The sequence below is a fragment of the Parambassis ranga genome, chromosome 2, assembly GCF_900634625.1.
Source record: "Parambassis ranga chromosome 2, fParRan2.1, whole genome shotgun sequence".
Classification (NCBI taxonomy): domain Eukaryota; kingdom Metazoa; phylum Chordata; class Actinopteri; family Ambassidae; genus Parambassis; species Parambassis ranga.
The window spans coordinates 9,822,914-9,843,119 of NC_041023.1; the positions used below are offsets into that span (position 1 = coordinate 9,822,914).

Sequence of the window (20,206 nt, forward strand, 5' to 3'; positions counted from 1 at the left end):
GGTACTACAATGCCCGCAGGAGAGGTGCACAACTCCTGCCCGGAGACCTGGTCTGGGTTCGCACTCATCCACTATCCAAAGCATCTGAAAATTTCTCAGCCAAGCTAGCGCCTAAGTGGTCGGGTCCAGCGACGGTGATGAGAAGATTAGGCCCGGTAAACTACCACATACAGTGGAAAGACCAAAATAAAAAGACTGACACTGTCAACATAGTCAACCTCAAGCCCTACTTTGGGGCTCAACCTCCGATGCCTCCGGCTGGGGGGGGGGGATCTGTGACAGCTTAAATGTCACTTGAATATGTCATATATGCAGTACAAGAAGGTCATGTATATATGCATTTTTATTGAATTCACTGTGCTATTAAATGGTATGTGTGGGGCTTTATGGCAGGCTAGAGGGCGCTGTGACTAGCGCCGCACCCGAGTGCATTTAAGGGGAAGTCAGGAGAGAGATAGGAAGCCGGAAGTAGAGAGAGAGAAGTGTGGCAGGTGATGTGTGTTGGCGCCAGGGTGTAGGATAGAGTGAATTGTGTAAAGGTTGTAATGTGTGTGAAGGAGCTCCGGACCGATCGAGTGCTGGAGAAAAGAGACTAGACAGTAAAGCAAGAAACGAGGAATACCAATCCCGGGAACGCCGCACGAGACCCGCACTTGGCCTCCTCGGACAATGAAGTGAAGCAGTTGCCACGTTGGCGCAGTGGATAAGTCGGGCGCTACCACGCGGTGGGCCCGAGTTCGAATCCTTCTATCGCCGACATTGATAACTAGGGTGAGATTTTTCCATGTTTGATTCGTTTTTGGAACTATTTAAGCGATCGCTTATTTTTGTGTATATTTTTGGGTTTTTCTTCATTTGGATTAATCGTTTGGGATTTTTGAGCCAGTGGACTATTGGATTAAGGACTGAGCCTCAGAAAAAGACTGAGTGTATTCGCTTTGTATGTACAAAATATTATGGACAAATGTATGCCGGGTTTGTGGTGGTGGTGATTTCAGTTGGTTGAATACATTTTCTTAAAAGAATTCCCCTGGTTTATGTTCCTTTCAACTAACAGTTAACTTTAGGAGGTCATTCAAAGAACCCGTGTTTAGTAACGTCAGCTAATTCACCTAGCAGATTGTTACAAGTGAAGTATGAATTCTGTGCTTAAGGTTTTCTGTCTCTCCACAGCCTGTAGAGGGCAGCGCTGTTGCAAGTTAAGCCTGAAGCCTGCTGTGTTTCTTCCCTGTCTTATCTCCTCATTAGCTCCACTATGCTTAATACTACCATCTCATCTTTTAAGGTTTATGTCAGGATATTAATACTCAGGTGTGGTTAGTCTCCATGGTTTCAATGTCCTCTTGACAAGCTGTGCCATTTTCTGAGCTTCTGAAGTATTCATTTACACTTTTGCCACAAATAGTAAATTCATTCACACATTGGATGGTTTGATGTCAGCGTGTGTGTGTGTGTGTGCGCGCTCTCTGGACCATGGATGTAATTGGACAGACTCATATGGCACTGGTGAGAGACTGTAAATCTAGAGCAGTGGTAGTTAATGACATTCTGGACAGATAGTGCTCTATCTCTGGCTCACAGATGTGCATAAGGAACCTTTACTGTGGTGTGTGTGTCTGTGTGTGCATGCGTGCGTGTGTGCAGTGTCCCCAAGCAAGATTTCTCAGCCGGAGATGATTTTGCTTCAGTGAAATGACCACAAATGCTTTTATTAAGTTTCTCTTATGAAAATATGATAAGCAGTCTCTACACCAGGCAGTAAATGTTTAATTATATCCTTTCAATGTGGATATTTTTATGGGCCGAGAAAGACATCTGGTGTAATAATCCATGCAGGCTGCACAGGTTGAAAGTCTGGTCATGGAATCTGTAAATCTTGCTTCATCCCTAGCCTGGAGGTAAGGGTTATGTTTGCAGAAAAATGACAAAATGACAGGTTCTCTCTCTGTTTTGTCAGAAGGAGACTACACAAAGAAAGCAGCTTTTTTCCTGCTGGTCTGTCTGTTTCTGACCTCGCCTTGAAGGTGACGCTCTCACAGTGGTTGGAAAGAAGGATTTTTAGCACATACATGTGTTGGCTATTACCCACATGCTACTAGACATGTGTAGCTTGTAAAAAGTGTGTCTAAAGCAGGAGTTGTACGTGCTAAAGTGATGAGTGGTGGTAGGGCACTTCTGACTTCGACATGGATCAGATAGTTATCTGCTGTTGAGGATTTCTCCCCCTGCAGCATTTTGTGTTTTTGAGGGGGAATTTTATCTCAGTTGACCTTTGACCCCGTGGAGAAAGGATTTGTTTTTTAAATCTATCATATCGGTAGCCTCTCAGTTCTCCCTGTCTGCTGTGTTTCCTGATTTCACAGCCTTTTTCTGACTTGGTGTGTGTGCAGAGCTCGTTTTCTGTTGTTTATTCCTGCTTCCTGCGTTTGTTATTTCCTACAATCAAACAAAGTTTCAAAGTTTCCATTCACACACCATAGCAAAAAAAAAAAAAAAAAAACATCATTTATGTGTCTCTCAGTTTCTCAGACTGCATATCAGCAATCAATTTTAACTATATTTTTTCTCCAAAATGTCATGTTTTGATAAGTTATGGAAAACTTGCTGTTTGCAGCTGTGTGACAGTAGATTTTTCAGTTAATCCCGTGGTTTTTAAGTGGTTTATTTAGCTTAAGAAGTAGGATTCTTTTCCCCAACTCATCTTCCATCTAATCTTTCATCTGCTTAAAACATATATCACCAAATTTGGAGATGTTATTTGGGCAGTCATGGCTAAAGAACAGATTGTGTAGTAAATGCCCTGTATAGGTCTGCCATGGTCTGTGAGTGTGTGTAAATGTGAAGAAGCAGGTGCTTTGTACAAGTTCCGTACCTGGCAATGTGTGGTGTTGGTGTTTTATTTCCTGTGTGTGACACGACAGTGTGACAGCCTCCATTCCTCCATCACCCTGCGCCTGTCAGCAAAGAACACAAATTTGTTACTTCCATGTCAGCTGACATCATCACATAAATAGAATCAAGAAAGTCAATGCATGCTGATTTCCATGGTGATGTTGTTATGGCGACCAATCAAAAAGAGAGGTGAGCCAATGGGTGGCTGTGTGTTCAGACTCTCTCTTCCCCAAAATGCACAATGGAGAGCGAGAGGGGGAGCTAAGAGGTGGATTATTGCCTGGAGGTGATTGCAGAGAAAATGTTGAGTGTGGTTATCGCTGCTGCTTGAAACCTGGAGCGCTTTAGTCTCAGCTCAGCTTTTCATGAAATTAAAATGTGGCTGAAAATCGGCTTCCTCAACTGTGTGTTTGTACATTTGTCTGCCACCTTGCTTTTGGCTGTATCACCTCCCCATATGAAGCTCCTTTAGAAAGCCTCTAATTTTATAATGGAGCCTGCTGTGGTTGGTTCTGTCTGCGTTCAGGGCCCAGCTGGGGTCACAAGACTCCTTCTCCACATGCAATTAAACATGTTGCCAGCGACAAACAGAGCAGAGCCTCAGTCAGCATCAGTCCACTTAACATAATATTACATATCTCAGTTGCCATGACAGCGGCAGTTTTTGCGTGTGATGCCAAACGGCTGCAGGTGTGAAGCGATGCATTGAACCATCACTTGAGTGCTGCTTTTAACTGAAACCTGAGACCAGAAAAAGCGTAAAGTTAGATTGTCATTAACACATTACCTCCGCTGTGACAGGTGAGCTTTCTGCTGAGCGATGACATCTGGCGAGTAGGAGGCAGATCATGTTTTAGGCAGCAAATGGCAACTTTTTCTCTCACACATTAGTCTTTTATCCACCTGACTTTTGTGTGGTTTAGTGTAGCTGCTCTGACCACTAACCCAGAAATTCTTGACAGGCGGCTCAACATTTTACCCATCAGAACACCAGCGTTTTAGCCTGGCACCACTCCCACACTGGAAAGAAGACACCTGGCTGAAGCTAGAATACCTCCAGCTTTCAAATGTGTGACAAAGCTTTCTAACTATGGCAAGAAAAACTTTCAGCTGCTCCTTCCAAAGGAGGGAAAAATGGGCAGTAATAACGCACAACCCCCTGAAAGTGCTCTGCTCTTTCTCAGAGGAGCACAAAACGCCGAGCAATACAGTAAGTGACAAAAGGGGGTGTGGAAATGAGTTTAAAGTGAGTAGATATTTCCATGTCTGTATTTTTCTCCTCCTTGGCTGTTGTTCCATGTGGCTCCTGGATTGGAGAACAGTCCAGATGAAAGGGCTCAGCCGTAGATACGCCCTGAGCACGAAGGTACCACACTTCTCAGCGTGCAGATGCACGTCACCTACTGCAAGACACCGTTCACATCATTTGACTTTATGGCTTCTTTGTGTAGATTCTTGCAGTGTGTGCATTTTTGGGTGACAATAGTGTTCTCTGTGAAGTTATGTATTGTGAGAAAACACATGTTGTTGTCTGCTTTATTGATACACGGAGCAAACATGTATAGGACAGTTGAACTGAGGTGACCCTGTGTGAGTGTGATCTTTTCAGGCCTGCATTTTTAATTATTATTCTCATACCTGAACTTCGTTTATATTACAGCCTGGTCAGACCTGCTGTAGGCTCGTCTGCATGTTTATGTATTGTGTGGTGATGTTTTTATGTGTACAGTGTGTTACTGCATGTGTCCTGTGTAGTTTCCTCTCCATGCAGTGAAAGCTCCAGGATGCATCTAAAAATAATACCATGGGCCCGAGAGAAAAAGGCAGTGTGGATGGGAAACCGTTTACAAAAGCAGAAGAACACGTGGCTGCTTCCTAAATCCTGCTGGATGCTTTGATTTTTTATACACATTGTTTAAATAAATTGTCATCTTTTCTAAATTAACCTGTAAATATTGAGTTACTGTGTGAAATCCAAATGTGTCTTTTGGTTAGTGAGCAAATTGAGATATTAGGGCAGATTTATACACGAGTGGTGAGGAGATGAGGAAGAGGAGGCGGAGGAGGAGGTGGAGGAGGAGGAGGGAGGGTAGTTAGGGAGGCGGAGGAAATCCAGATGGGAAAGGAGCAGCCTCGGCGCCGCAGGACTGAGAGAGAGAGAGACTGGAGGAGAAGACGGGGATCTTCATGTGTGCCTGGAGATGAAAACACTTTAATCAAACACTGAACGAAAGGATTTCAGCGCGGGGCTGACATGTATTTTGGTAGGTAAACACGGCGGAGCTCCGCTTTTATTCTCACATGAGTTTCTTTCTGCTGATGGGGAGTCACTTGTTGCTATGTCGGAATGGATGAGAGCTTAGTGAAGTCGGTCACCTGCAGCGGAACACGCTGCCTCATGTAAACTGTTCATCTGCAAGCTTTGTGTCACGAACACGAGGATGAAGGAGAAATATCACAGCGGTACGCGCACATACACACACTTTGATACTTTTAAATACATGAAACTACACATCATCATCGCGACTTTCCACCATTGCATGCAAGCTGATCAGTTAACGATTTAGCAATCTTGTTTGTTCAAATTTGTGTGTATTTGTGTGCAGTTTCAACCCCACGTGTCTGACAAGTTTGTTTTTTTTAATTATTATTTTTTTTTTCGTTGCGGGTGCATATTGTGTAAGCGCGCGCCCTTCAGACGCGAGCTGGTTAAAGGTAATCAGAGTAAATGGCACAGCGGATGGGTGTGTTGTGATGTTGATTATGATGATTACACACGCGAGCTGGTCCAGAATCAAGCTGTAATCAAGCTCAGAGGACATGCAAAGAAGCAAACAAGACTCCACAATCAGGACTCCACAACACCAACAACACGCTTATCACACAGCAGCACGGCCTTACCATAACTCTGTGTGTGTGTGTGCCAGGCTTTATGTGTTTGATTTTAATACAATAATGTGTTCGAGGATGTAGTTGATTGTTTGCTTGTGTGTGAAATTTGCTTTTTATTATAATTTATTGAAGTGTTTTCCAAACAAAAATGAAAGAAATTCACTTGATTTTACGGATTTAATGTTCATTAGTGGTGGAGGAAGCAGCTGGGTAAAGTCTGCTGAATCAATTATGGAAACTGATCAAAGATGGAATCATGTGTTTGTAGTGTTTAATTGTATAATTGTGTAATTTGTGCAAAATAGGAATTGTAAAATCCTAATTTCTGTATAGTGAAGCATGTCAGTGCAGAAATCTGCTTCAGCTTTATCTGATGTCCTTCAGCCAAATGATCCAAATCATCACAGTAAAGGTGTGAACAAAATATCCCAGAATAACAGGATAATATGCTGTATATGTCACAGGTTTAATGAGTCAGACGAAGTATCAACCTGTGAATGAAAGAACTCGGCCTTTGTCTCACCTGAGGAATGCAGGTTCAGCTAATGGAATAGTGGGGTTTGGCTTAAGTGGAGTTGGATGAAGTACTTACAGTCGTTGTTGTACTTAGATTGTGGTTGGGGGTAATCACACTGTAAAGAAGCAGGCGGGAGGACGCACAAATAAGCCAACTGTGGTGGATTTAGTCACAAAGGCCCTGTTTGACAGCGCCTCTGCGCTGTTCAGTTCCACTGGACTCTGTTCACAAGTCTCACAGCAGTAGACCCGCAGCACCTCTGTTCTTCAAGGGAAAATTGCCTGTGTGTCGATGGCATCTGGCGGCTTGAAATTGTTGGATATAACAGCCTCAGTTTGCCCTTTGAAAACAGCAATAATGCTTTGTACGGTATGTGGCAGCCTTGGCGACCTGTCTGGAGTGTACTGTGCCCCCCCCCCTTTATTAACCTCTACAAACAAATCAGGTTAATGAATAGATGGATGGTATGTGGCTAAAATACACAAAATAATATATAAAGACGCAAGAAAAACTGTGGGTAAGCCTTTTCTACACATCATCTAGTTCTCTGTGGTCTTATACCACCATCACCATCTGAAAGAAATCACCTCATCTCCATATGTTTATGTATCTGCCTGTCTCCTCCCTGCTGTCTCTCAGGTAATGTGTGTCACAACGTTGTGCCGCCGCTGGCTCGTCCCACGCTGGGCAGGACCCAGCCATCCCCCAACCCCAAAGCCCTCCTTCCCTTCCACCTGCTGCCTGGATTCACTGACGTGAGTACTGTCAGTCATTAGCTGTCATGGCAACCACACTCTCACCAACTACTATGTCTTTGTATCAAAACCCAAAGTGCTCTCTTCACTGCAGCAGTTTCTGCAGAAAGTGGAGGAGTTCATTTCATGGAATAGCATGGCTGCATGTATTTTCAATACACAGATGTATAAGCACTCTGCCTACACCTTTCCAAATATATCACCTCTGATGCAGAGAGCTGTGACATTTCCACACAACCTGGGGGGTGGAGCTGGTTCCTTGGTATTCCTCCCACAGAGCTTTTCTTAGCGCTGTCTGCCCCGGTGTTTGTGAAGGTGGAGAGAAGCAACGTCGGCCAGGTCCAAACCCCGAGGAGAGCTGATGTGATGTGTGGTTTACACAGGAATCCTGTTATATGTCTGAGTATAATCCCGGTCGTATAATGTATGAAATCACCTTTTTGGCTTGAGTCAGTGTAGTAAAGGTAGTGTAGTTTAGTGAGTGCAGCCTTTTCAAGCCAGAAGAGCCAAACTTGTACAGAAATAAACCAAAATTGAGATTTTAAATGGATTAATAGGCTCAGAGCCACTCATAAGCCAATCACAGAGTTCCACCAAATGTCACTCTGAAGCTAAACTGACAGTCTGCCTTTGTTCCTCCTCTCCTCTTTGTTTTGTCTCATTTCTGCTGTTAGATGGTGAGCGAGCTACAGAGAGACAAATTGAGGGTTTAAAGAAAGAGTCCTGTGAGTGTGTGTGCCTTTCAGCATGCAGTGTACTGCATTTATTTTGCACATGTGTGTGTGTGGGCTGTGTGTGAGTGTGAGCCCATCTGCCACCTGAAGAGAAATCATTGGTCTCGGTCTCAGCCCCTTTTCTCTTTCCATTTCGCCCAGCTCTCCTCTCCAGCCCTCTCATCCAACCCCTCCACTTTGTGCGAGTCTCTTGCTCCGTCGCCTTCTTTCACTTTGTCTCCTGCTGTCATCGTTCCCATCCCTCATTCTCCGCTGCACTTTTCCCCTGCTTTCAGAGGTTTCAGCCGCTGCATTTTGTTTTACGGACGGCTGTTGCTCAGGTGGTGGAGCAAGTTGATATCCTGCCGCTACAAACGCAGTGACTTAACCACCCTAAAATCCTGTCGTAACTACTGTATTAATGTGGACTCACCAGTCAATAAAACTATCAATCCAATTTATTAATTAATGTTTACTGCTGCAGCGATTAAAAATACATCTAAATAAAGCTTGCTGCTCACTGTGCATTATAATGTGTTTTCTCGTCTGGGGCCAAGGATCGCTGCTGCCCTCTCCCTGCTGAGTCATGTCCCTTCCCACCTGTCTGTAACAGCCGTCTCTCTCATTTTGTTCCAACACTCCTCACAGTCTGCAGCCGTTGGAATATTTTCAAAAAAAAAAATAAAAATCACTGACTTTTGCTGCGTTTGGTATTGATTGGGTGTAATTTTGGAGAATTTAACTCCTTGTTATGTACAAAGCACCTGAAAAAGGAGCATCGACCAAACGTTCCAAACAGAATGGACAAGAAAAGCCTCTTCTGCCACCTCTTTAGACTTCAAGGCTGCCGTTAACCACCGACTATTATCTCAATAGATTACTTATTTTATCAGTAAAGCCCCTTTAGTAGAAGTAGAGAAATGTTTGACATTTTACTTTAAAAAATGACTCACATTTTTGTCAATTAGGCAAAAACCGTTCCTGTTTATTAAACAGATAATACCTCAAAATCAGAAAAAAGGTGTTCTTTGAACAAAAAGCAGTAAGAAAATGTTTTCTCAAGTACATTTTGTCAGAGAATCATCTCCCTCCTCTGAATTGAACCTGTGGGTGTGAAGTATAAGTGGGCGCACAGCTGAACTCCGGCTGCCTGTGTTTTCTCCTGGAATGTGTGTTTTTATGTGTGGGTTTTTTTCTGTGTGTGTGTGTTTGTCTGCATTCTCTTGTGAATGTAGATGCAATGTGTCTCTATAAAGAGCTGCACACGAGTTTGTTTAGTGCCCACATGTGCGTTGTCATGGTGACAAGGTTACATGCATGCCTGTATGTGTATGTGTGTGTGGGGATGTTTGTCATGAGTCAGGGATCCAGCTCTTTCAACTCGGACCTCACCAGCTGTGTTGGCTTGTAGTTCGTCAGTGAAAGTGACGATTGAGTCTAAGAAAATAATCATTTATATGACAAAGAACCAAAAGCAGCAACACATTCATCATAAGTCACTCCTTTCAGGTGCTTGATGTCATATGTTCACACATAGCTGTCACCCCAGCATGCAGTGTAAATTCAGGAACATTCATCATTATAAATGTTGAAGCTCTTGACTGTGATCCAGGTAAAAGTCTGCTTTGCCTCACTTGGCCATATGTCTCAGCTCTGACATGCCACCACCTTAAAATCTGGAGAAGAATGTGCGGCTATAGCTGAGTTTGTATGGATGTCATGTCTTTTTATTTATTGTATAATCCACTGAAAGTAGCAGCAGCTGACGATGTAGTATCTGAGTAAGAAGGGTAAGCTGACTTTGCTACAGGTGCGACTTCTTGAAAAAGTGCAGTGAGTGGAAGTGCAGGGCGAGACAGAGTAAATCCACAGAAAGCCAGGAAGGTGACTTTGATCAAACAGACGCGAAGGGAGAGGCAGAGGGTTCAGAGGTAAGCAGATGGAGGGGTGAAGGGAGGAATGCCTGATGGAAGGTCAGATGGTTATACTGGAGCCTTGGGGCTGAAGAGGGAGGAGGAGAAGGAGACGGAGAAGGAGCAGGAGGTTAAAATGTTCACTCATATTCTCATAAATGTATTATTGATGTCTTACATGATATACTTCACTATATTTCCATGATTTTGGTTTTTATATGAGTTGGCCCATACACACTAACAGCTGCAGGGAGACAGAGACACAGATAAGAGCCCAGTGACTGCTGAGATGCATTCCAGTGCAGATTAATGATCAAAGAAAATGGGAACAGACACACACACATACACAGATTCTGTTGTGCTTTCGACATTTTAAGAAGATGGAATTCAGGTTTGGCACCAGAGGAACAAGCACAGTCTCCAGTGCAGTGCTATATGTTCCAAGGTCTTGCTAAACTAGCTGGCTGACCCACAGAAACACATACATCTTGTACATCATTGCAGACCAGATTTCCATAAAGCCTCCCTGCTCTGGCTGCATATATGACTTCCTACATCTCATCTCAGGTAATAGGTTTGTTTTGCTCCACCAAGGCCAGTTGCTTTTATTGTAGTGAATACATGTGCTCATTACAGTTGTCATGAACAGCCAGAGGTGCACTGAGTTGTGTGGATAGACACTGGTATTGTGCATTTTGAGTGTTCACAATACAAGGTAACACAAACACCACTACACAGCATGTTGTTTAAATCTATCTTCATTTCCTCTTCCTGATTTGTGCTTCCATGTCATGGAATATCAAGAAACACTGACCCCACAGGTGGCTGCAAAAAGAAGCTGTGGTGAACATGGTGAACATGTGTCTGCATCAAACAGTACATCCATATCTATCCAAACTTGTGCCCCGTTGATCTTCGACTGTCACTTTAAAACAAGTTCATCCTTGAGTTTGTATTTGTAGGGATTTACGTCAAAGTGTTCTTGAGAAATCACACCTACAAGAATAGGACCGACAGGCAGGCAACCTGAAAATACTAACATCTGTAGTGTCAGGATGTGTTTGGGAAGTTTTGCTTCTTTTCTGCTCATCATCTCATGTAAGCAAGAAGTGGTTAGAGAACAATGGGACCCAGTGAACAAACAACTTGACAGTATTTTTAATGGAAGCTGGTTATGGAGGCATATTTCTCTAAGTATTAGCGTGTGGAACATTGAGCCACTGGTGGGCAGAGGAGATGTAAAGTATGCTGCTGATCGGTCTGACATGTTTAATGTAAACATGCTGCTGCTTATTTTCTGCTATTTAAACGTGCCACTATTAGAACAAAGTGATCTGCTATGATTCAGCCATGGCCACCCCTCCTTTCTGCACACATCTTTTTTAAAGCTTCAGGAGTGTCACTTTAAATGCATTAGTTAAGGTCTAACATCCTGACAACAGAGAGCATGCGATTTATGCACTTGGTATGCTGTGGTGCTGCCTCCATGTGTTATGCTGTATGTTAGGTCCTCCACCTCTAACATCAGATGTTATAAATCTGTGCGTCTCAGAAGGAGCCCATTGACTTTATGACAGTAGATCTGTGAATAACACTTTTCTTGTCTTTGAAAATCTGAAACCAGTCTTGACCTTAACTTCACACTTCTCCTTTGTTGCAGATGGATCACATTCATAAAGCTCTGATTGGCCCGAGCTTCGGGCTAACCTCGCCCCACAAGAGGAAGCCTAGCTCCTGTGGAGTCTGTCGGCTGAGGTTTAACTCTGAGGTGGGTGGTGTCCTGTGGGAATGGCACTCTAGTAATTATTTTTCTTGCACTGTGTTTTAATTTGTCACACACACCCTACATGACCGTTAAACCTGCCCCTTAATACAGCTGCCTGACTGGTTGTGCGGTAGTAGAGCTGTATTGTGCTAACTGGGTGAAATGTGACTAATATCTAACCCTTGCTTTGGTTTGTTTTAAATATAAAATGATGAAGAAACTAAAAGAGTTAGGAAAGGACTGACTGTCTGCAAACTGTGGACAGTTCTGTTCACATTCCAGTCATGCATTGTGAAATGAAATAAAAACATTGACATGTTTATGTAACCACTGAATTGTTAGTTCATACCTTTTTGTTTGTTGATGGCCACACAGGCGCAGGCGTCTTCCCATTACAGTGGCACGAAGCACGCCAAAAGACTGAAAGCTCTGGACGCTCCGGATTCAAAGATCAGGACCTCTGAACCAGTCACCAAGGAAACCACATCGCAAATCCTCTCGTCACCCTGCTCACAGCCCTCCAGCTCTGACACAACATCAGGAGGTGTGTGACTCTGCAGGCATGCATGCTTTATACGTATCTGTGTGTGTGTGTGTGTGTGCAGACATCAAATGCATGACAGTGTTAGATATATGAATGTATGGCTCAAACCCTCTTTTCCCAGTCACGACTTAACTCTTTGATGTGATAAACCTCCTGCTGCTTTGGGTAGCACAGTGAAGAGATTAAAGGTTGAGCATTATCTGCTGCTCCTTCTTCATGTCTACATTTTCTGACCTCATTCAGTGGCCTCCTTAGATCAAAAGCTCACTGAAAATGCTTTGAATACGATCTGTGTGTTGCTGTAGAGCCTATGTGTGTGTGTGGCTGCATGTCAGCATGAGCGCGTGAGGTGTGTCAAAGCGCTGACTGCTCTCTCCAACACGTGTGCATATATATATAACTTGACACCAGTGATGTGAGATTTTGTGAGAGAAAAAGAACGAACAAATCATTTTAAGTTTGAAGATAGTTTTAGGGGAAGTAGATGAGGCGTCTGGAGAGCTCTCTGAAGATTACTTCAGTGCAAGAGCAGGGAATCAGTGGAAACAAACAGACACCCACTCAGCTAGGCAGAGCTAATCATTGTTATTAGCAAAGAGTGAATCTTTAAATCAGTATGTGCTCCTCCAGGAGTAAGTCAGTTGCACAAAAGATAACACAGCCAAATCATCTCTATACAAAACCCTCAAGTTTAAGTGCAGGGAGGCAGATCCCCAGGGAAATTATTCATTATTAGTGCAACTAGACAGGCTGAGAGCTCATGATCTTCACTAGCCCTGTAAGTTTTAAGCTTTCTCTCTGAAAAAGGCCTGTTTTAGTTATGGTGTAAAAGTTTAGCTGACTTTCATCTGTCCTTTTTTTTATTTGAAGAACCCTCACCCCCTCACCCTACCTCAGAGATGGCAACATCGAGCAGTGGCCCCACTGAACCTGTGGAAACCCCCTCTGATCCCCCCCAGTCACCCAGCCAACAGGGGACAACAGAGAGGGAGATTCAAAAAGAGGGAGAGCTGGAAGCTCCAGAGACAGAGACAGAGGAAGAGAAGGCTATACGTCTTCTCTACTGCTCCCTCTGCAAGGTGGCCGTCAACTCAGCCTCCCAGCTCCAGGCACACAATAGCGGTGAGTAAGAGCCAATGCTGTAGTTTTATTACATGTTCTGTGTTTTAATGTGACTCTGTATCTCCTCAGGCACTAAGCATAAGACAATGCTCGAGGCCAGAAGTGGTGACGGAGCCATCAAGTCCTTCCCAAGGATGGGTGTCAAAGCCAAACTGGCCGCACCGTCTGAGTCATCAACCGGACTGCAGAACAAAACTTTCCACTGTGAGATCTGTGATGTGCATGTCAACTCGGAGACTCAGCTCAAACAGGTCAGCTGAGGAACATGAAACTTTGGCTTGGTTGTGGTGAATACACTGCAGCTGTAACAGCACTATTTTGTCTAGGAATTTAGTAGCTTATGCCAGTTTTGGATATCATTTTAGATGATAGATAATGAGTTGTTGGTGAAGAACTGGGAAAATGTCTGTGAGTTATTGTCAAATTTTTTTCTAGTAGTGTTGGTCCTTACTATCTTATCTTTTTGAGACTAATCCTCTGTGAACATCACACACTTTTCCTGGACACTTACAAGATCTTTCTGCCAGTAGGCTGTAGCCTACTCTGTCTGCATCACTACACACCACAGTTACTCCCCTCTTCATCAATACCACATCAGCTACTGCCTACTAACCTAAAAGGCATGAGTGGGAGTGTCACACTAAATGACTCAAAGAGGTTGATTTTCTCCCAGAACAGAAAATACTTTGTTTACTTGATATCAAGTGCAGATAGTGTGGGTATTTGTAGCTCTGTGACACAACCAACAGCACTCTGGCTCCCTGCACGGCTCCTCGGTTCTTCCTGGTTAGCTCCAGTTGGACATGTAAAGTTATAAAAAAGGTCAGCTGTCACACAGATTTGCCATCCACGCAGTTCGCCGAGTTAAAAGCCTCAACAGAGCCATCATCACTTTATCTGTCATGCATTACAGACAGGAAATTCAGACGCATGCATATTCTATTCCGAATCACAGTGTGAACATCTCACACCTGTCGCTGCAGGTGAGTTAAAATCACAGATCCCTCAAGATAATGAGCCCAAAGCTACTAAGCCCTTTCCTGTTTCAGCCAGCGTGTGAATGTGATGCTAGCATCTCTGTTCGTGACGGGAATGCATAGCATCGGTCTTCATATCCGACTGTCTAAAAGTTAACTTTGGCCAGGTGCTCATGAATATTTAGCAGTCCACTGCTGATTGTGTGGCACGTTGGCTGCTGCCATCTGTTTGTGCTTGTCAGTCAAATCAAAAAAGATTTCCAAACCCGCCCCTCATGAATATTTCGAATCTCAGTGTCACAGCCAACAAAGTGTAAGAATTCAGCCCTTATTGTCCAAATAAAAGCTTTGATTATGCTTGCTTTGATTTCCTACTCACTGAATATTCAGATTACAGAGCGAAAGCTGTCTGACAAGTCGTCTTTCTTTGTCTTCATTGTGTTTATGCTGTCGTCTGGGTTCATTTTTTTCCCCTATGTGTGTTTCTCTTCTCCGCTCAGCACATCAGCAGCAGGAGACACAAGGACCGAGCGGCAGGTAAACCAGCCAAACCAAAGTTCAGCCCCTACACTCCCACCCAGCGTCACCAGAGTTTCCAGGCAGTGAGTACTCCGCTACTGCTTCACTGTCTTTCACCCCTTGTCAGTGTGTTTGTGTACATTGAGCTGATTCTCTAGGGCCTCTTCCAGGAAACTCCACTCCCTTCTGCCAGAGAGACAAATTGTCAGTGATATGGGCTGAAGAGTAATATATTTTCAGGGTTTCTCTCCTATGACGTTATAAAGACTCACTAAAAGCAGAGTGGATTATTGACTTCTACCTGTATTTGCCAAGGGCTTTCTCTGGTTTCCTACTTAAACTACTGTCTTCATATTAAAAATGTCTTTATAGCTATTTGTTTGTCTGTGTTTCCTCCTCAGATAAGACTGACTCTGCAAAAAAACCAAGACCTGACCAAACCTCTGGCCTCTTGTCTCATGCAGCGTCAGCTCTCTGCTGCCGCTGCTGCTGCTGCCATTGCCTCGTTGCCCCCCTTCCCTCTGCAGCCTGCCACAAACTCGAGCCCCACCTTGTTTCACAGCCAGCCACTCCCCCAGGCGCTGCTTCATCCGGCCCCTGGACCCATCTGTTCAACACACACATCGGTGCTGTTTTCTCCATACTGACCCCACCGATGTCTCAATCACTTCTGAACAATGGCTAAATGCCGAACAGAGGCCTGAACAAGATGTGATATAAGACTGCGCTCCCTGTGCTCCACATGCTGGCTGATGCTATGGTTGTCACAGAAGACTATTGGCTGGAGACGTAGGAAGCATACAAGCAGTGAGATGAGTGAAAACAGAGTATTTTTGGTTGTGTGAGGGTGTGTGACTGCAAGGACACATGCACATAAGACCCAGGGTGACTACAAATGTGTGTGTTGTAAGGAATGCCACACGGAGCATGCTTGATTATTATTTTCCAATAAACACTTGCTGTGGATAATCACATTGATTTCAGTAGATTCTTATCCATTGCTGAAAATAATTGATTTAAAGCTCCAAAATGTGCAATTTATTAAATAAATAAGTGCAATATCATATCAGCATAATCATCAGATGTTTTTTTGTTCCACTGGAGACTTTTATTAAGTAGAATCATATGCAGGGATAAACATTCATCTTTGTCCTTTGAGCTTCTTGTGTACGTGTTCAACTTGATGCTGCCAGAAATATAGACACACCAATCCTCAGTCAGACGTCACCTCCTCTCAAAGCCCATGAATCTCTGCACCCAGACTTTGACCTAAACCCACTTCATCCTCCTTTGCTACTTAGCAGCATGCAAAAAATTATCTTTCCTTGGTCTGTGTTCAGGTATTTCCCTAACCCCCCCCCCCCCCCCCCCCCCCCACGTGCACACACACACACCGTCCAGTTTCACTAAATCAAGGCAGGAATGTTCTGATGAGGTTTACTACACTGCACCCCTAAGCGATGTGGTCAATTATGTTTAAAAGAAAGTTATTTTAACAGCCTTGAGGTATGGACAGAGTTCATGTGTCAGTACATGTACTGACCTGGTCTTTTTTCTAAGAGGTGGTGCCGTGTCAGAGCCTGTGTGTGTATTGTGCTGCTTCTTCAACTTTCCATGACCCCTCAGACTATCTTCTTGCTTTTAGTCTTTCATCAGGCAGCTGACACCAAACTGGATTAATTAGCTGGATATTTTTACATCTGTCTCCTGCAGCCACTCCAAAGTACATAACTCCACCAATTCAGAGAATTATTCTCCAATCAATCAAAAGTCACAGCAGCCACTATTATTATAATAATAATTAAATGTCTGGGGTGAAGATTGTGAACATCTGTGTGTGGGATGCTCAGCTCTGCACTGGCAGTTGGAATTCAGGCCAATTTAACTCCCTGGCCCATTCACTTGACAGCCGTCACTGCCTCATCTCCTTCACCTTTTGTCACCTTTCTTTGGTTATCTAACAACACACTCACGGCTACCCCCTCCACCCCAGCAGCTTTCTGTCTCCACAGTCCACGTCAGGCATGCTCGCATGCACTCATAAACATATGTCAGCAATACAGAAGCCTTGACTTGGCATCCAGGGAATTTTTCATTCTGTTCTACCTGGAGAGACGGTCCAACTTAAAGCAGGACTGTGCCATGTCAGGGCAGCTTTGCTTGCTGTTCGCAAAAAATAAGACTATAATAAACTCTTGGCATGAGGACGCAGCTTTTTGGACGTCAGCTCGTTGCACGTCAGCTCGTTGCACTTTAAAATCATAAAACAAAGGGGGTCATGGGCAGTAAATATAGTATTGACTGCAGCCAACTAAACTGATGGATGCACAAAAGGATTTTATGAAACGAGTGGAAATAAAACAGAATGCGCCTGCAAGACGTTCTCTGAAAATTCTGCCTTTAAAAAGTGCAGATTTAAAGAGATTTAATGAGTGGAGATATGCACTGTCAACATAGCCACTAGGCTTGTTGTGTATTTTTGGCTTTTTACTATGAACAAACACTACATGAAGCTACACTATTGCTCACTGAACACTCAGATATCCAATTTTGACCTGCTGGCTTTGGTTGTTTTTGTCTAGATTCTCAGTGATGCAGATTATTGTGTGTCTGAGTGTAAAAATGAAGGCACCTGGAGTTGAGCTGAGTTAAAGGCTGCTTTAGCTTTGGTGGAAGTCACCGGCAATGCTGATTGTTGCGTGAGTCGAGGTGTGAGTGTGTGGTGAGCTATCTGCTGTAACTGGCTGATAAGTGGTGTCGTAGGCCACCTCCTCAGGTTAGTGATGGCTGTTCTAGTTTTGGTGATTGTAGTAATCGTGGATATTTATGGAGGTTAAATAATCTGCTCAAAACTGTTTTTGACCAGGTAAGGGGCAATTCTTCATTACAAGACCTGTGGGAGCAGAGTTCTCCAGCTCTAGTGGGCATGCAGACAAATGTGAGTGGGCAGAGGGGAGCTGCCGCCAAGCACCATCTGTCTGAGTCTACACGCTTCCATGCCCATCCAGGGAGCAAAGGTTGAAAGTTCAGCCAAGGCCGTCAACAACACTTCTTGCCTGAGTAGCATTTGTTCCTCTTGCAGCGGCAGACAGGATTTGTTAAGTCCCTGTGAGGCTTTCCAGTCCTGTGGAGGCAATGCAGCAGTATGGGCACGAAGCAGCAGATCAGAAACGTAGGGGATGTTGGCTGTGAAGTAAATGGCGCAGCAGGGTGTTGAAGAGCAGGCTGTAAGGCATAATGGCCAGGCTGCATCCCACAGAGAACTGATTGTGTGAGCGAGGCTCGGTGCTGCTGTCATCTGGATTTAAAGTAACGCGCTGGTACTGTTCCTTCTGTTGTGTTTGTTAGCAGACACTGGCTTTGCATCCTCTGAAACACAACTATCATAATTGAATTAAGAAAATATGCATCATGTGACATCACTGCTACACTACTGCACCTGCAACTTTATGTTGTCAACCAAAACAGAAGGTCCTTTCTGGGATGTTACCCCTGACATTTACTGTAGATGATGTGATGATGTGATTGGATGTTCTCATTCTTGTCGTGCAAATTAAAACATGATAAGATTGCACATGGCCGCCCACTCTTCAGATTGGGTTCTACGCAGGTTTCCTCAGCTGTTTTTGTTTCAGAGTTTGGTCTTCGGGGTTGATTACACAGGCTGTGTTATGATTTCATTACCATAAACTGCGAGTATGGCACAATCTGCACATTTTCCATATTAAAAAGTGGGGTTGTGTATTTTTGGCACCAGCAGAGGCGAGCACACAGATTAAAGTTAATACTTTTCATCTGGTAGAAAAGTAGATGATCGTTTCATTGGCCAGTCAGACTGTCTGGACAGGGATGTGTGAGCTACAGATCTGAGTGGACGGAGATTCATTTATGATCTCTTAATAATGATATCGCTGCATCACATCAGTAGGTAAACAGACCTGTATCTGTCTTCTACTAAAAAAGGCAAAGTGTGTTGATGTTTCTACTCGTCTTTATTACACCTTAATTTCTTGGGCTGCCACAATAATCACTCTATTTTTATTTTAATCAGTCCCTCCTTTCCTTTCCCTGTACCTGTGATAATAAGTTTCTTTCAAGGCAGCTGACATGTGGATAGTAAGGGGTGGCATGAAATGACTGTGTGATGGATTTGTCCATTAAAGCAAGCTGAGCTAAAAACCTGTGGAGTCCCTCTGGCTGTCTTTCTGTCTGACTTTTTATGTTTCGCACTCTCCTTTTCTGTCTTTTTTTTTTGTTCTTTTAACACAGGCACACTCACAAAAACACACACACAAAGCACCACTCAGTATTACCCTGCTGTGAAGGAACAGCTGTAACATTTGCTTGCTTTTAGCAAGAATTTTTTTTATTTTTTTTTTTTTATTTTAGATACTGTATTAATCCCAGAGGGAATACACCTTTTAAGTAAATAGAAGTCATGTTATTATTACAACAGTGAGTCATTACAGGTCTGTATGGCTCACTTTGTAACAGAGCGCTTACTCACCGCCTTTAACCCACACTAAAATGGCATGATTGTCGCACAAAAAACAACTTATTTTAGCTGCAGTTAAGGTAATAAAGTTTTGTTGGTAATAAAGATTAACTGCTACATATCCTCACTGTGGAAATAATCCTGCAGAAGTGCCAAACATTTGTGAGAAAAGTCAGCTAAATCAAGGAAAGCTCGTATGCTTTACTCTGAGAGCCATGCCTGTTTCACAGCTGAGGCAGCCTGCTGAAGTCATTTGTTTTCAATGGGTGACACTGACGACACCCGAGCTTTACCAAAACCCCTTCTTTAGCCTCAATATGCCATTCATTTGGTTGGCATAGACGCTTTCTTGGATCCTCACTGACAGAAGGTCCAACTGAATGTTATTAGCTGCAGCCAGGTGTGAGTTTCTTCCCTGGGCCCTGCCAAGTGAGGCATGCCCTGTTTGACTTTGATTTGGGAAAGTAGATGAGATCATGACTAGGTATGCACTACTAAGTACTCCAATATTTATGGAACATTTATTGAACAGAACCTGAGAAGGGTGGTAATGGTACTTATGAAAAGACAGTTGAGTATATGCATGAAGGCATATGTGTGTGTTTATATAGGCCTAATGTCAAAAAATAGGAGTCTGGACAGTGAAGTAGGCTAACTTATGACTCAATTTATAATGCATTTACTTAATAATTGACTAGCTTTCTGTGCTACTATGTAGCCACAAGAGTTTCAGAAAAAAAACCTCAAAGGATATAGCTCAAACACTGCCTGTCAGGAGGTTTTGAGATTAACACAATTATCAGTTCCATCCACATGCTGCAAAGCACTTGCTGCTGGAGCTCTTATCTCCAGCAGTCAATTATAAATACTCATTCTGGACTACTGAATGAGCCTGACCCTTGATGAGTCTTCATCTAATTTACATTTTTAAGGAACTTTACTATGGCTTTATTTCCCACTGGTGCATGTCTTCCACTTTGCTTTTGTTTGTATCCAATAGACAGACAGGAAAATGGTGAAAATGGACTGGAACAGCCAAGAATTATAATTAGATAATTGTAGTGTTGTGTGGTGGTCTACTGTTTTGTCTCACAGGATCAGA

General features: G+C 43.5%; 1 protein-coding gene across 2 annotated transcripts; it reads left to right on the top strand.

Moving 5' to 3' along the window:
- Window positions 1-5,023: 5,023 nt before the first annotated feature.
- On the top strand, window positions 5,024-15,684 carry LOC114428697 (zinc finger protein 385D-like). Of its 2 annotated transcripts, XM_028397336.1 has the most exons (8): window positions 5,024-5,156; window positions 6,941-7,056; window positions 11,343-11,450; window positions 11,823-11,991; window positions 12,862-13,113; window positions 13,183-13,364; window positions 14,591-14,692; window positions 15,011-15,683. In XM_028397336.1, the coding sequence occupies exons 1-8, from the start codon at window positions 5,147-5,149 to the stop codon at window positions 15,254-15,256; spliced, it is 1,185 nt and encodes a 394-aa protein (XP_028253137.1). In that variant the 5' UTR covers window positions 5,024-5,146; the 3' UTR covers window positions 15,257-15,683. The 2 variants fall into 2 exon arrangements, with proteins under 2 accessions (XP_028253137.1, XP_028253145.1); XM_028397344.1 differs by lacking the exons at window positions 5,024-5,156; window positions 6,941-7,056 and adding an exon at window positions 7,720-7,781 and having other exon boundaries at window positions 15,011-15,684.
- Window positions 15,685-20,206: the final 4,522 nt, after the last annotated feature.